This window comes from Streptopelia decaocto (assembly GCF_964273445.1).
Source record: "Streptopelia decaocto genome assembly, chromosome: Z".
Classification (NCBI taxonomy): domain Eukaryota; kingdom Metazoa; phylum Chordata; class Aves; order Columbiformes; family Columbidae; genus Streptopelia; species Streptopelia decaocto.
In genome coordinates, this window is record NC_138657.1 from 59,490,588 (window position 1) to 59,508,446 (window position 17,859).

Here is a 17,859-nt window from a genome sequence, read left to right on the forward strand (position 1 = left end):
TAGCTCTGTCCCCAAAATGCACCTGAAAAGTATTGGCTCATGGAGATGGACACATAAACAACAACTTTTACTCACAAAACCTCAGCTTCCAAAGCAAATTTCACCTTAAATAAAACAGTAATTTTTTCCCAGGAAAATAGTGGTATCTGTAATATTTGCATTTGGCAAGCCTCACTAGCTTTACAGTTGTTATTTAGAAAAGCAATGTTTGCCAACACGACACAATCGTAGATGTAAGTCTCTTTACTTCAAAGACGAAACAGCTTTGAAATGGCAAATGAAGTTTGGCAGATTTTGGCAACTACTTTAACAGAGAATTATTACTGAAAATATTTTTTGCTATGCAATTATGTTGTTTTCCTTGAGAACTCCTACTGAGCCAGCTCAGGGACAGCAGACGCAGTGGTACCGCTTTCACAGGCCAAGGCAAAGACTTGGTAAAGTATTGGCACACATCTACAGCTATAGCCTAAGTGCTGATTGATTTAAAATAGATTATTATTTGCATACTGAGCATTTGGAAGTCTGAACTGAGATGCCTAGATTATTTGATTGATTTCAGTTTCTATGATAATCCTGTATTTGTTCAGTCTTGCCTCTTGTTTGATACTAGGGATACGTATGCAGTCTCCAGAGCTTTCCCTTGGCCCCCTCCACAGATTGTGCATACAACAGTTGGCATTGCAGTTTGCTTTGTTGCTTGGAGACAACTGCAGGGATGCACAGTGTCATAAATCACACCTGACTCTGTTGCTAGGGAAATAAGACTGTGTCCTGCTTTTCCTTCAGGCCTTATAATAACAGAGACAAAAAAAATTCGTGTTCAAGATATTTAAAATATCGCTTTAATTTAGCAAAAGTGAAAAGGAAACTACATAATGCACATCTGTAACAGCTTTCCTGGGGAACAAATACTGCATTTTCTTCTAGAGGCGGTTACAGGAAGCACAGGATCTGAACACATTGTGTGATGGAGGAGAATAATTAGATAGTATTTTGATTTAGAGTATAAACCTTAATAAACTTTTTGAAGGGTTTTTAAACTTGCAAAGTGATGCCTGCTTCTCACCCTAATGTTCATAAACTTTCAAAGGAAAAAAAAAAAAAAAAAAAAGAAGACATTTTTGCTACCAGAATCTTGACTGCTAAAATGACAATTGGACCTGAGAAGCTAGTTGTTCCTTTAGGAAGACCATAAGAGAAATGAGTTTGTCAAGGTAATAAAGAGTCAGAGATGCATGCTTCAGTTCTCCTTGACAAAATGCTTGTTACAGAGTTAGATAAGAAAATAAGTTGGGGAACAATGGAGGATCTGTGAATACATTTCTCAGTCTCTCACAGCTTTCCCCTATGCTTCTTTCTTGAGACGAAACTGGAAAGAGGCACAAGTGTGAAGAAGGCTGGTCAGATGGACCTATTGCTGCTGCTCGTCCCTCAGAGCTGTGGGAAGGAGTTGGGCACCCTCTGCTCTGAATTATCCTCTCCTCTTGGTGATAGTGGTGTGTGTGCAAATAGCTCCCTTCTTGTAAACATGACTTCACAATGTACAGTGTGTGTTATTTTCCCTTTTTTTTTTTTTTTTCAAATAAGACAAACTTTGTCATCTTTTATCCCTTGTAAAATGTGTAAGTCCCTAATCACCATAGCACACCCAATCTATGTGTTGCATAGTGTTGGAAACAAATTTTATCTCTACAGGGAAACTCATCCTTGGAAATTTTACTCTTGAGAGGTATTAAGAGGTTTAGAGTTACCTAAATATTTAGAGTCTGGTACTAGTATTGGCACTGATTTACGAGTCTCATAATCATTTCTTTGTCTCATTTATTTTGATTTATACAACCAATAAGGAAGAAAATATCCCTGTCCCTACATGCCCCTCATAACTTTTGAGATGTGTCTTAAACTTCCCAGGCTTTACCAGATAAAGTAGAAGCAACAACATTTATTCCCTCTTGTGAATCTTTTAAAGATCCCAGCTTAAATGCCCACTGTTATATGCTGCTGAGAATCACAGAATCATAGAATCACAGAATTGTAGGGATTGGAAGGGACCTCGAAAGATCATCTAGTCCAATCCCCCTGCCCAAACACCTACATGATGTTACGCAGGAATGTGTCCAGGCGGGTTTTGAATGTCTCCAGAGAAGTTTTGCTTTCAAAATTCAGGAAAAGGAAATTGGTTGTGTAGACTTGACCAGAATGCCTGCTTGTAGGCAAAACACAAGTGTTAAACAATACTAATCTTTCCCAGTGATTCCTCTTCTCTGATTCAGGGCAAGGGCTGATGTTGCAAGTGGCTGGTCCTAGTGGTGACCAGTGGAGGGTCAGGCAGGTGGTGTGTCCCACAGCTTTCCCCACCACAGGGGACTTTAGAGCTGTGGGATCCACTTAGATGAGGCATAGAAATGTCAAAACAAAAATCTGCCTAGGATTTCACATGTGCATTTGACGACCTGAAGACTAGTATGCTAATCATTCCTTCAGGTTATTAATTTGTATTGCATTAGTGAGTAGAGGTCTCTGTTAGCATGCCACTGTGAACAACATCTGAGCTGATGAATTTACTACTGTGTAAAGAAAGCAGAGCTGCAAGGAGAGTGAAAACTGAAGAGACAGTGAGGCATTTTTGGTCAGGTTAGGACACAGTGCTGCTGGAGCATCTACCTAACCATTGCAAGGTGTTTTGTAGGTACTGTGGGGTAAGTGGATTAAAAGGAATTTGAAAGAAATTACTGTTATTTCTTCTTTCTCCTGCCCTCTTATCTCTCACAGACACAGGCAGTTTTAGCAGAGAGATTCATTGCCTTTTTATATTTATATTTTAAAATATTTTCTTTATGGATTGTGTGTACATGAAATGACAGAAGTTCCTTCTATATCTAGCAGGATTTCTTTATTTCAGGACTGAGTGTGCAGTAAAAGGACATTCAGATTATACCAATGTACCTTTGTGATGATTTTTTTTCTTTCCAAAGGTATTATTCCTTGGTCAGCAAACCATTTATCCACTGCTGGCACACATGCAGCTTCTCAAATCTTTTGCTCTCATATTTTTCTTAATTATCCTTCTTTATTGTGCTCCTCTATGTGCACCAGAAAGAAGGTGGCACTTCAAACCAACCTCATCTGAACTTTTCTAACTTACTGAAAGTTGCTCAAACAGCTTCTCCCAATAAAGAGAATTTCTAGAGTATTGTATAGTGAGAAGGACTGGAGAAGAGAGTTGAGATGGTGACTAATAGATCTTCTTCTCTTAGAGCATTGAAATCCCTCTAGTGTGGGTGATGAACCACGTCCCAGCTGGACTTCCAACTTCAAGTGTGTGTGCATCCCGTGTAACACAGGGTTGCCTATGGGACCTGAGTTGGTGTCACTCCAGCAGCTGCAGGGCAGGCACCTGGAAGTCCTGGGTGGGACTTTACAGCAAACCAGAACTGGATTCAGGGATGTGGGGTCTCACGCCTCAGATTTGCAGGCATGACTGGCAGGGTCCTCTTCAGATGCCAGCCATGGTTGAAGAGACCGAGACCCTTGTGATCTCCCTCTTTTATAGTGTGTATGATGTGGATGGGATGGAATACTTAGTCGGTCAGTTTTAGTCACCTGTTCTGTCCGCCCCTCCTTGCAAATACACCCCTCTCAATTATGGGATGTTATCAGAATTCTAAGTTGTTATAGCAATACATCTAAGCATAAGCCTCTCGTGCATTCCATTGCTCGCCCTTATCAGTTTCAGAGCACAGTATCAAAAAAAACATGCAGTTACTTAGAAGGTACTTAGAAGAACTTGGCTGAAAGGAAAGTTCACTAAAAGAGAAGGGGTCTTGTTTTAAACAAAACCAGGACAAATTGAAAAAGCAGCTCCTGCTTTTCCTTCCCCTTCCACAACACTCTGTCTATTTAGCCAATAGTATGACTTCCAAATGAAACATCGCAAAGAAAGCCCAAACAGCAATTATGGAGTCTGGTTCCCTCATGTTTGGTGTTGAGCCTCCCATTGACTTCAAAGGGGCAAGGATTTTACCCACTGTGTCTGTTCAGTCTGTGCATGATTGAAGTTGTTTATCATCCAGATCATTCACAAACCTGGTCCTGCTGCTTCTCTTTCAGCAGTGGAAAATTCTTTCAAAAATGAAATTCTGAAAATGGGACTGACTTTTGCTGTCTTTTTCACTTTATATGGCTAGTGGAATGACACATTAACGCTCCTGTTTTTCAGATGGCACAAGCTTAACATAACAGTGAAACATTATCAGTCTATTTTTACAATTTAGCTACTGCTGAATATGCTGTATCATTTCCACAAAAAGATTTTTAACAAAATACTTGTGCACTGAATCAATGTACATTTTCTTCAATTCATTAATATGTATTGTATGAGTGTCACATCTCTACATATGTACACTTGCATAAACCTGTTGATTTACATAGAACTGCATCTCACCACCCCTCAACCCAGAAAGAATTTTTTTTAAACAAAACAAAATGTTAAAAGAAAAGTCTGCATGAAAATCTTCAAATTTAACCTAGCACTTAAAATTTCACTAAGTAAGCCTACGTATAATAAATACTTTGTTATGTTCTGCTACTGTGCTCTGCTCAGAAAAGTATTTTCATTTGTCTGGAGAATGATGAATCTGTACTCTGGGCTTTTTCTCTCCAGCTCCTCCCTCTTCTCCAAATCCATCTGTGCCTCCTTCATCTCATGGCACCTTTCCTGGTGCTGGAGACAGCCTTGAGAGCAGCTGTGGACACAACCCAGCCATCTCATGGTTCTCCGGCTGTGGACACAACTCCACCACACCCTGGCTCTCCAGCCCCAGGCTCCATGTCAGCCCCAGCACCCCAGGAGCTTTCTCTGCACTGCAGCTTGCAGACACCAGCATTCCCAGCAGCATTCCTCCCAGCCTCCTCCAGAGGTTAGTTTAGCTTCATCCTCAGGTATGTGGGGTTCACAAAGCTGTAATTACCACAAAGAAAACATCCTGGATCTCCCTTTAGGTGAAAGCGTAAAGAACGCACGCTGGCTGGATTAAGTATTTGCTTCTCACAGCAGCAGAAATTGGAGATCCGTTGCTTTGCACACACAAGAGGAGGTATTTCAATCAAGTTTGTTGGTCTGTGTGCAGATTACCACAGAATTCTTTTGCTTTTTGTTGTCTTGTCCACGTATGCCCTCACTGACCTCCATGGGGTCTGGAGCCAACATGAGGAAGAGCAAATTCTGCACGTTATAGCTCAGTTTTGCTCTAGCCTGCTCAGCCCTTACAAAAGCAGGAGCTGAAAGCAGCTGCTTTGTGGAAAGGACAGGGAATATTTATTGCTGTAAAGGTTTGCTTTTGCCTATTGCCCCAAAATGTTGTAATGAGAAAACTGAGTACCTGAAAAAAAAAAAAACAACTAAATGGTCAGATGTGTATTAAAGCAAAGTGATGGTACATTGAGTTCAGGCTATGGGTCAAGAAAACGAGCTGTCCAGCACTTTTGTGGGACACACTGGCCTTCGTTTTATCCTTGGAGTGATTACTTGAATTTACAAGTGACACTTTGAATTTGGACTCCACTTTTGATGAGACATTATTCTCCCCCTAAAAAAAAAAAAAAGGCAAAAAAAAAAAAAAGCTGATCTCTAGTGCTCACAGCAGGTGTTGTGGGGGTGAGGAGGCAGGAACAGCCATGCTCCCAGACCCAGTTCTGCTGCCAAGGGCACAGGCGTTGCCTTTTGCTCCAGCTACTCATCCCAAATGGCCCCATCCCTCCCACAATCATCCTGCTGGGATACATCTTCCCCAGCACCTATTGATTTAGTTATTGGCAAAAGTCAACTTTGGAAGGAGTGATTTTAATTTGGCCAATGTGTATTTTTCAATAAGGCTCTGCTTGTCGGGAAAATGTGACTGGCCTTTAAGGTCTTGAATCAAGAAACCAAGTGTTGAAACCCTCTTTGTTATACTATGACCACATGTAGGTCCTTTAGTGGAACAAGGCCTTATTCTGATTTCTAACCTACCACATCCAATGCAAAATAGTTAAAAACAAGTAAAATGGGTAAACACTGTTAAAATACTGGCAGGCTGTAAAGAGCACTCTATTAAAGCTCCAACCTGCATGGGCTGCGGCAGGTGTGCAGCACTCACAGTGCATGGCAGGGCAGTTTGCAGGCTGTCCCAGCTGCTGAAGAGCAGTGAGAGGAGGCTGGCCACAGACAGACTGCACCTTCTGCCCTTTGCGTTGGCTTATGGCGCTTGCTGGTTATGTGGGAAGAAGCCTCTGATGGTCTTTTCAACCCTGGTCTTTCCTGAGAGAATTAGGCAAGTATTTTACAGCCTAGTGGCTAAAATGTGTGACTTTATTTTGCAAAAAATAATGAGTTTAATCTTCAGGGGATTGTATTTTTATTAGGAATTCCTCAAACCTTTAATATGCTTGGTGTCATAGAGTTTGTTACATTTTCAAACTTAATTATCTTTATAATCCAGAGATACACTGCATTTAATGAAACTGTTTTTAACAACTTTTCATTCTGGTAGCAAGACACAACGTACAGTATAAGGGCCCAATCCTGTGCGAAAAAATTTTTTTGGAAACTGATGCCTGATTTCCAGGCTGTAGGTAGAACTATTTACAGCTATTGGAATGGTTCATTAGGTGAAATGTGGTCAGGCAATTAAGGTCTTATGTGCATAATTTAGTTTGCCACATAGGTCAAAAGTGAGGCAGTAATTCAAGTGAGGCACAGAGAGGCAGAGCTGAGTTCATAGGAATTGGGAGGAACTTTGTGGCAGATGGGCAGGCTCTCTGAAGGAAAAGCAAGACAGCTCTGTCAAGGGTAGACCTGACCTCTAACCTCTTGGTGATACTGTCACAGAATAATAGAATCACAGAATCACAGAATGTAAGGGACTGGAAGGGACCTCGAAAGATCATCTAGTCCAATCCCCCTGCCGGAGCAGGAACACCTACATGAGGCTACACAGAAATGTGTCGAGGTGGGTTTTGAATGTCTCCAGAGAAGGAGACTCCACAACCCCCCTGGGCAGCCTGTTCCAGTGTTCGGTTACCTTCACTGTGAAGAAGTTTCTTCTCAAATTTAAGTGGAACCTCCTGTGTTCCAATCTGAACCCATTCCCCTTGTCCTACTGTTGGTTGTCACCGAGAAGAGCCTGTCTCCATCCTCGTGACACTCACCCTTTACTTATTTATAAACATTAATGAAGTCACCCTTCAGTCTCCTCTTCTCCAAGCTAAAGAGACCCAGCTCCCTCAGACTTTCCTCATAAGGGAGATGCTCCACTCCCTTACCATCTTTGTGGCACTGCGCTGGACTCTTTCCAGCAGTTTCCTGTCCTTCTTGAACTGAGGGGTCCAGAACTGGACACAATATTCCAGGTGTGGTCTCACGGGGGCAGAGTAGGGGAGAGGAGAACCTCTCTGGACCTACTAACCACCCCCCTTCTAACACACCCCAGGATGCCATTGGCCTTCCTGGTCACAAGAGCACAGTGCTGGTTCATGGTCATCCTGCTGTCCACCAGGACCCCCAGGTGCCTTTCCCCTACACTGCTCTCTAACAGGTCATTCCCCAACTTACACTGGAACCTGGGGTTGTTCCTGCCCAGATGCAAGACTCTACACTTGCCCTTGTTATATTTCATTAATTTTTTCCATGCCCAACTCTCCAGCCTGTCCAGGTCTTGCTGGATGGCAGCACAGTCTTCTGGCTTGTCAGTCGCTCCCCCCAGTTTGGTGTCATCAGCAAACTTGCTGACAAACTTGATGACAAACTTGCTTCCCTCATCCAAGTCATTGATGAATATATTGTATAGTACTCGTCCCAGTACAGACCCTTGAGGCACTCCTCTAGATACAGGCCTCCAACTAGACTCTGCCCCATTTACCACAACTCTCTGGCTTCTTTCCATCAGCCAGTTCACAGTCCACCTCACTGCCCGATCATCCAGTCCACACTTCCTCAGTTCAGCTGCGAGGATGCTGTGGGAGACTGTGTCAAATGCTTTACTGAAATCAAAGTAGACCACATCCACTGCTTTACCATCATCTCATAAAAGGCTATGAGGTTGGTCAAGCATGACTTCCTCTTGGTGAAGCCATATTGACTGCCCTTAATAACCCTCTTATCCTTGATATGCCTTGAGATGGTGCCATGGATAAGCTGTTCCATCACTTTCCCAGGGACAGAGGTGAGGCTGACCGGTCTATAGTTACCCAGGTCCTCCTTCCTGCCATTTTTGAAGACTGGAGTGACACTTGCTTCCTCCAGTCCTCAGGCACCTCTTCTGTTTCCCACAACTTAACAAAGATGATGGAGAGTGGCCTAGCAATGATTTCAGCAATACTGTCACCTTTGAATATCAGCTTTCTCCATGTTCTTGGGGGAACCTTTTCCACTCTTCATTACAACCTACTTTTTCCATTCTCTTGTTCTGTCCCTCTTTCTCTCTCACCTCATTTTGTTGGGTTGGTAGAACAAATATCACTGGTTTTAGGTAAGAAGTTTTGTGTTGTTACACAGTATGTTATCTTTGAGCAACGACCATGTAGCACTCCTTAACATCACATGGTGGAGTGGGGCACACCATGGAAATGCTGACTTCCCACAATTAGTTCTCATCTCTGTTTCTCTAGCATCCATGCCAACTTCTTCCTAGCTCTTCCTCTAGAAAAGCTGGCTGCATCACCCCCTTTTTTTTTTTGTCTTGAGACACTGTCCTGCATCCCACACTACCCGACCTGCAAATACCCAGATGGAGCAACTGCACCTCTCACACTGATCATGAAGTTTGTAATTAAAAAGGAACATTACCTCTTATCCCCCCAGCAGACATTGATGGCAGCAAGTGAAAGGTGGCTAGCATACCGATTCACATAGTGTGCTAAAATCTCATTAGTCGTGCTGACTACTTTCAACACCTTTTGGGAGTGCTTCATTACCATACAAACAGCAAGAGCCCATTTGGAAAGCCTCATCCAGGATGCAGAAATTCATCTGTCATGAGACATGACGCAAGTTTCCAAGAGTGGAACTGACCACTGTTAACACTCTGCAGCTTCTGTTTGGAAAGTCTCATTGTTATCCATCACCCTTTCTATTTAAAAAAGAGAAAAAGACTTTGCATTTCTAGTGGCTTACAGTATAGGCACAGTAGATGCATCAACTATTAACCAACTGATAGTAGTTTTCCATCCAGGGGATAAAAATCCCACTGAATTCGGTGGAGTATTTTTATCATCTTCACTGATTTTGGATTATTCTCCAACAGGCACAGCAATATTTTTTTTATTATTATTGGTTAATATTCACTGCTTAAGCCACCATTATAAATTTATTTGCTTTTGCTATTTTCTTATTTAATGCAGTTACCATTTCTTTTAGCTTCTTTTAAAAAACATTTACTACAGAACATGAATGATTTGAGTGATGTTTGCTCTTTTAAATATAATCCTACAGCAAGGAAATGCCAACTACATAGTAATGCATATGTGCTGCTCAGTCGTAGCCAAGATCAATTACAAGATGTCATTCCGAATATCTTGATGGTAAAGAAACAGTTGTAAAAGCTGAGAATCAGTTTTTATAGCACTTAATTTCCATACTTTAAAAAAGAAAAATGTACTTTGCTATCTGTTTAGAGATACTGTTTTCTTCTTCTCCCTCAGTTGCTAACTACTCTGCCTAGTAGATTTGAACTAGAACCTAAATGGCTGACACAGACAAACTGATTGCACTTTCTGTGTCTGGTGGTCTACTGTAAAATCCTGCAAACATTATCTGCTTCTGACTATCTTACCCATTTCATTTCTGTTACCTTCCCTGATTTTTCTGTGTATGGATTTGTCTTTTCTTACCACCATGTGATGACATAATAAATATTGTCAATGAATTTTTTTTTTTCTTGACCTGGTTCTGTCCTGCATTTTTAACAGTTTTTACCCTGCCTTGAACATTAGTAATTTGTCTATGCTAGCTACAACCCCAAAGGTAAGATCTCAGCATCGAGACAATCTGAATTCTCTAATCTGAATTGGAGTGTGTTATCTGTTGTCATAGGTAACAGTTCAAAATTTCTATTCATACAGAAGGTTCTATTTTCTGACAAGACTAAATAGAGTCATGGGATTATCTGACTAGCTTGAAAACTTTTCACACTTTTTGCTGCTGCTGGAAAGCTTAAACATTACTATGGGAGAGGTTGGTTTGGGTCTTTTAACTCTATTTTTTATAACCAAAGTCAGATATTTTTGTATTGATAAAGGCTTTTGTGACCACATCAACAGTACATTGTGTGGCTACATGGATTATGATCAGCACTGAAGCTTGTTTCTCTGCATTGCCAGTGGTAACTCCACCACTCAACTAGCTCATTTACATGTTTTCTACCTTGCTAATGTATTGAAATTTACACCTGATCAAGCCTTGTCTGCAAGTTAAGTGTGGGGCCTTCAAGTCACAGAGACACTAGTTCAGGACAAAATGTTCATGAGTTTCTATAGAAAACATTGTCAAGTCTGTTTAGAAGTAAAAATACAACCTCTTTCTCACCCTTTCCTGTAGCAAAGTTGCATACTTCGTTATTAACCTACAGCGCTGGCTAGAAAATAGGGCTTTTCTTTGAATCATAGAATGATTTGGGTTGGAAGGGACCTACAGAAGTCATCTAGTTCAACCCCCCTGCAATAAGCAGGGACATCTACAGCCAGATCAGGTTGCTCAGAGCCCCATCCTGCCTGGCTTTGAATGTCTCCAGGGATGGGGCATCTACCACCTCTCTGGGCAACTTGTTAATGTTCTACCATTGCTGCTGTTGGTAATGCCTTGAGAGTCTTTGCACAAATGTCAACATAACCAAACTTGATTGTTTTAACCAGGTAAAAAATCTAGGCACTGCTGTGTTTTTAAGCAAGCATCAGAGGTGAGACACAGCAGGACTCCACGTGGCAAACTTAGAAAAGAAGAAATACAACAAATCTTCTTCCAGAAACAAAACAAAACAAACCTTCTTCCAGAAACCTGAGAAATACTCTTCAGAGAGGAGCAGCTATGGTGGAATTGATTTCCACCTGAGAACTGGATACAAATATTATCATTCATATTTTAGCCTCTTTATTTCAAGTTTCCAGAATCTGGTTAACTATAAGTACCTTGTCAATAAGTACCTTGTCACACACTTTAATTATTTTATTTTATATTAAAGTTAGATTTTGCTCCCAGTTCTACTAGGGGGAGTTGCGAGTGGCTGCATGGTGCTTAGTTGCTGGATGGAATTAAACCATAACAAGTTCACAGTAATGAAAAGTGGGGATAACATTAACATCTTGACATTTGTCTGTTGCTCAGAACAAATACGGCTCTTTCTCAGGGTCAATATCAGTACCAGCACTGATGCTTACATTTTCTTAGTAGAGAATAACAAATCAGAGTGCAGAATAAACCACATTTTCTTCTGCTTGAGAAGCAGAAACAGACACATTGTTTCCCATAAAGTTAAGAAAAGACTATTTACCCTGTTTCTACAAGTTTTTTTTTTTTTCTGTCTGCTCAGAAATTTTGTAAGGTGTTTTGACAGGACGAATACTGCTAAATAGAGATTGCTTAATAGATGCAAGGTGAGACTGTCAAAGTAGCCAGACGAAGTATGAAATAACAGCAAATATACTTGTCACATCTTTCCTTCAACCATATGATCATTTAAAAAGTGATTACTTATCGATCAGTCAGTCTAGTTCCTTTGACTCTTTAGGGCTATATGCGGTTATCTTACAGATAAAAATGACTTTCTACACGTGTTAGCTGTGAGGAATAACAAAGTTGGAATAACATAGATCCACTGTGTTCTCAGATAACAAGAAGATAATTGGGAACTGAGCTGCAAAAAACTGAAAGGTCTTTGCTGCCTAGATGTGACTGATGGCGTCATTTAAAGCCATGAGAGCTGCAAACATGGGATGGCAGCCAGGATTTGTTCTGAAAAACTTCTATAAATAGAAACGGGCAGTAGGAAGGAGGAAGAGATCAAACCTCATAGGCAGAATCTGCTGAAAAATTTCAAATATTAAAACAATAGTAATTCTTCTGTTCAAAACCTCATTTTAAATTCTTTAACAACAGATTTAAGGCAGGCTCTAAATAAATCAGATATAATAGGAAAACTACAGAGAGACAATGTGCCATTAAGCCACTTCTTCTTTTACCTTTCAGAGTGGAATGTACTTTACGTAATTTAGAGAAAAATATCCTGTTTCTCCTTTGTTATTCACATGATTAAATAGATGCCAAGGACATATGAAAAGGCAAAGTATCTGACTGTTGAAATGACAATGTATAAAAGTGAATGTTTACCATTAAAATGATAATTTCTAAGAGAATAAAACCAATGGAAAGCTTTTTAGCAACGGAATTAATTTTGAGCGCTGGAGTGACATTCCTACTCACTAAATTACTCTGTTTTTCTGTTCCATAGAAGCAGAGGTGTCACTATTCATCCATGCAGTCATAGCTGCAGACTGGAGAGAGCACAATATATGATGAACAGATAGTATTACTTTAATTTTCCTTCTCTTCATGGCATCTTCCGTGAGCTCAGCATAAATATAAAATAATAATAATTAAAAAAAAAATTAAAAAAAGAATAAAAGAGCAAAGATGGTATTTTTCAGTATCTTGGCACTGCCTTTCATTTTCTTTGTACCTGGCCTCTCCTAGACTTTTAATGTATTTGGTTCCTGGAATCCACTTTCTCTGACAGTTCAGACTTGTTATGTGTAGGGATTTCAGTAATTTGACCAAAAAATGTGATTTTACTTTTTAAAACTATTTTTAAATAGGAACAAAAGATTGTGTTGAAATTTTGATTTACAGGCTGTCATTGTTTTAAAATCAGTTAAAATTAGTAAAATGGAAGGTTCAATTTAAATCAAAGTAAGTTGCTCTTTGTAAGTGAAGAGTTTTTATTAAACTCCTTCCGAGCATATGTCTAAACAAATGCCGAAGTTTCAAACCACTGAAAAGCTCAAACCACTCAAAAGTCAAAACTTCACATAAATGTTTCTTCAGGTTGCTGTAGAAGCATTTCCTACTTTCTGTCCCAGAACAGCTCCCTTTCCTATCCCACTTCCCTCCGTAGTATTTAAGCTTGTGTTGGCACAAGTTCATAGAGACTCAGTGACACATTTTAAGCCTTCTGTTTTAGCAGTTACAGTGCATTAGAAAGAAAGGCAAACCTCCTCAAACACTATTAGTATGAGACGTGTTAGAGGGGACTACTTTTTACAAAGCAGAGTATCCATGGTTTAAAAATCTAGACTATGAAGAATCTTACTTTGGGCATTATGAAGATAAAAGAACTGTAATTAGTTGTGGAAGCGAAGGTCAACAAGTTTCTAGTCAGCACAGAGAGGGATGTTTACAGTTCTCCACTAAAGCAGAAAGCAGTACTGAGAGACCTGGACTGACATCAGTTAGTTTAGGCATTAGTATATGTAAGAATACATTTTGAAATGACAGGATTTTCCAGGTATTGGTTTTATTTTGTTCTGAGCTACACCCAAAGTTTCAGAGACTGGAAGAGATCAACAACAATATTAACAACATGTTTAACTTTTCAAAAAGCTGTATACTTCAGTTGTATTTCAGAAAAGATAGAACACATAGTGGAACAGATGAAAATTCAGCAGTGGTTTTCCAGGTAACCAGTGAAATCCATTAACAACTTTGGCACTTAAACTGATTTGATCCAATCATGTTGATAGAAACATTCTTTGCTCCTTACTTGGATGCTCTTCAGAAGTCTTGATTTTATTTTTTACTACAATTTCTTCCTGTCCTTTGAAGATGATGTAAAGTAACATCTTCCATCTTCAGGTCATAAGTGGGTTTTATGTCTTTGTATCCAAAATGTGGATATTTTTTTTTTCCCATGTTTACTAATACGACGGATTTTGGAAGGGGCTGATTAGCATACTAATAGGCAGGAAGTAATACTGCAAAAATGAAACCCATCTCACTGTTTGCTTACTTCTCCCCTTCCATCTTGTACTACTCGATCCAGATTCAACATCTCCCCAAGGTCATCTGTTCACATTTCCCCAGTCATTTCCCACCTTAAGAGCTATTTCTATTGCAAAAAGTGAGTCAGCAAAAGTTCCTTTATTTAGATACCTCAGAAATATTCACTCATTTTCCAATAAATTGTTATTTTATTTTGTGGCTGAAGAAAGAGCTTGTCTTCATACTTGCTCTGGAAACTTGGACAGAAAGAGAAAAAAAAGTTATTAGCAACTGTTCTCTGCAACATTATTTCCAAAGCCAAGAGTTGTAGAAGATGTTGAGTGAGAACATAAGCTACAGGCCCACAGCTGACCCTGCTAGCGATTCAAGGTGAACTGATAACTGAACTTGGCTTGGACGTAGCTCTCTCTAGGCACTGTTTTTGACACATCTACCAGCTGAACTTCCACATGCATATCAACAGATTTGATAAAAAAATAAACAGTCATACTGAAGTCAAAAGATCTGGCTTGTTGTAACTGTTCAAGATTGCTCACAGAGCTTTATCAGTTTCATTCATTCATTGATCTGGAGGGAGCAACATAAATCCTTTGTTAATGCTAACATTTAAGATGCTTCTCCAAAGACAGCTGGGAATGAGAATGGAAGATATTACTTTGGATCATCCTCAAAAGACCATAAAAATTATTGCCAAAAATCTGCAGAGTGTAAGGAGGATTTTTTTTTTTTTTTTTAATGTGATAACCTATTGCAAAAGGAGAAATTTGTATCAGAGACAGACAAGCCTGACACAGGAATCAGATGCCAGACCTGCCCAGGTCTCGGTGGAGAAGGCATTTAAGCAACTAGTGGCCAAGGTCAGGGAGGTTATTGCACAGTGCCCCTAAACGCCATCCCGGGAGCAGGTGCCTCGTCGGCCACAGCTCAGTGGCCGTGGCCGAGCCTGAGGAGGGCTCTGCTGCCTGAAGCCGCTCCAGGGGGGCGATGATGGGGTCGAACCGGCCGGCTGGAGGGGGGCTTGCTGGCGGCTGCGAGGAGCCCATGCAGATGTGGCTCCTGCCCAGGGCCTGGCCGTGACCCTGCTCTCTCCCCCAAGTCCCCTGTGTTATTTAGGTCGGGTTCGCCCGCCGAGCGCCCCGGGCTGTGCCGCCGGTGCTGCCGTCTGGCCCCGCCAGCACTCACCGCTGGCAGGAGAGAAGGCAGCAGCAGCAGGAACCTCGGCCGCCGTACCCAGCGGGGTCTCACAGGAGCCGGCCCCGCGCCGCAGGGAGGCGGCTGGGGCAGCGCCCGTGCTCGGCGGGGCGGGGGAAGTGGCGCGGGGCGGTACCGGGCAGGCGGGGCCGGGCCAGGCGGGCTGGAGCGAGCGGCGGCGGCGGGAGAGCGGCAGGGGCACGGCGGCGGCATGGCTTCGTCGCAAGGCAAGAACGAGCTGCGGTTCGCCGACTGGATGGCAGCGCTGCCCGGCAGCATCCACCGCACCCCGCTCACCAACCTGGCCATCCCAGGTAGGTGCCCCATCTCCCCTCCCCGCGGGCCGGGATGCGCCGGCGGGGCGGAGAGCGGAGCAATTATCGCCTTTCACTTCGTGCCGCGCAGGAAGGCAGCGCGCCCGGGGCTGCGCTGCTGTGGCTCCTTTCTTGAGATACCCTGTCGTGCTCCCGTCCGCTGCCTCCCATCCGAGCGAGCGGGGCAGGTGCACGGAGGGGTGCCTGCAGGACAAGGTGCTGCGGCCCCGAACTGAGACGAACTTGGAGGCGATGGCTGTCAGAGTGCACAGGCGGGATCTGTTATTTGTGTGGAAAAGCAGCTTGTTTCTATACTGCTTTATTAGCGTAACAAGCCGTTTACTGGACCTCATCTACGAGCAAAATGCCGTGTATTGCCTGTTTCCTCGTAAACGCGTGTCGCCAGCTTGGTTCTGAAGGTCTGAGCTGGGGGGCTGGGGGGAATGCGGGGCTGCCGGCTGTCGTAAGGGCAGTCAGACCGCTCCGCCGTGCGACTTCAGTTCTTGTTGCCTTCAGAAATAATGCGATCTCAACAGAAGTGTAAGTAGGATGAGAAATGGCAGGTCATGGTGCTCCGACTTATGAACTCTTTCCTGCACCTGCCACATTTCTTTTTTGTAAGATATTAGCTATAACTGTAGACTTATGCAAAATACGTACCAGAATCCAAGCCAGTAATTGGTTTGGATTGATTCATGGTTTAAGGGAGAATCTAATTTTGCAAGACCTCTTTATCAGCATCCTGTCCCCTCTGAGATGTCAAATAGGAATGAGGTTTCAGAGATACTGAAACTGTAATGTCTCTTAAGCTCCTTATGAGAAATGTTGACTTCCTGCAAGTTTTATGGAGCAACTGCTCATTGCTACAGCAATTTTTATAACACTAGGAAAAAATATTTTAAGATAATGTAATTGCAGCATCTGTTCAGTAGAATATGTTTTCTATAGTTTTGTTTAAGCACCTTTTAAAATATGTCTCCTAGTTTCTTACAGTATACACAAGCTATGTCTAGTATTTTACTTGCTACACTGGTTTTTGCCATTGATTGGATACATCTTGTATAAAATTGTACCACTTTAAGGCATAGTAATCTAGCATCTGTAACTATTATGTCAAACAATGTTGGAGCTGTAAAAGCTTTTGGTGTTAATAACTTTTCATTAACTCACAAGTTGTGGAATGGTCTTGCAGAATATTGGCTATGTTGAGAAATGAGTCTGCAATTCAGTGGGCCTTTACAGGTTAAATGTATATTTTTATAGACTTTCTCAGTTTCAAGGAGATCAGGGGTGGTTTAGATGAGATACTAGAAAAAATTCTTCACAGAAAGGATTGTTGGGCATTGGAACAGACTGCCCAGGGAAGTGGTGGAGTCACCATCCCTGGAGGCATTTAAAAGGCATTTAGACGAGGTTCTTCGGGACATGGTTTAATGTTAGAGTTATGTTATAGTTGGACTTGATGATCCTGAGGATCTCTTACAACCAAAATGATTCTATGATCAAACGTACTTGCTTCCAGATGTAAGAAATTGCCTTTGATATGCAGCACCTTTAACAGGCTTCCTTGACTGTAGTATCACAAGGCTGTTCGTGATGCATCTGTCTCACTGGGATCTCTCAGTCACTTTCTCATAGCCTCTTCGTGAAGTACAGGACAGGTTTTCACAGTGGACGGGTTTTTTTCAGAGCTTTGGCAGTAATAATATAAACTTTCACACTTCGATAACATGTTTAAATTAAAAAAAACCAACAACAAAAAACCCCCACAAAACTCAAAACTATCCCCCCGCCCCCAACCAAACAACAGACAAAACCCAATAAACCAGTCCTACTGTGGACTGTAAGAGCTGGTTAATCCTGGTGCAGCATTGAGCAGTGGGCATGTTCTGCAGCCCGGCAGTCCAGAGACTGACCCCTTGCATTGGCAGAACGGCTTGGCGCATGAACAGCCATGCACACAGTCTTGCTTTTCAGGTAATTAACAGCAAAACTTTTATGACTTGAGTGGCATAGTGTTAACACCTTTGAAATTTGCCATTCTGTTATTTTAAATTGACACAGACCTTACCAGCCCATCTCACTTTTAAAATGACCACTTTGGCAAATAGAACCATATTGGGAGGGGGGCAATATATTTCATATGAATTTGTCCATTAGGGAGCCGAGCACACAGGCTGTAGGTATTGCTGCAGTTTAAAAATTATCTTTTAACAGTAAATTTATTATTATATTCAACATACAATGTGGAAATAGATAATCTTAGTATAAAGGCGAACAAGGGATTGTTTCAATCCTTTAAGAAGAAATGACATTTGAGACATT

General features: G+C 41.7%; 1 protein-coding gene across 1 annotated transcript in view; it reads left to right on the forward strand.

Moving 5' to 3' along the window:
* Positions 1-15,419: 15,419 nt before the first annotated feature.
* PLCXD3 (phosphatidylinositol specific phospholipase C X domain containing 3) overlaps positions 15,420-17,859 on the forward strand; it is a gene marked incomplete at its 3' end in the record, with an annotated part of 82,613 nt that continues 80,173 nt past the window's right edge. The window contains exon 1 of the mRNA XM_082074877.1: positions 15,420-15,534. Within this exon, the coding sequence (XP_081931003.1) occupies positions 15,432-15,534 (103 nt within the window). The 5' untranslated portion in view covers positions 15,420-15,431. The remainder of the gene's footprint in view (positions 15,535-17,859) is intronic.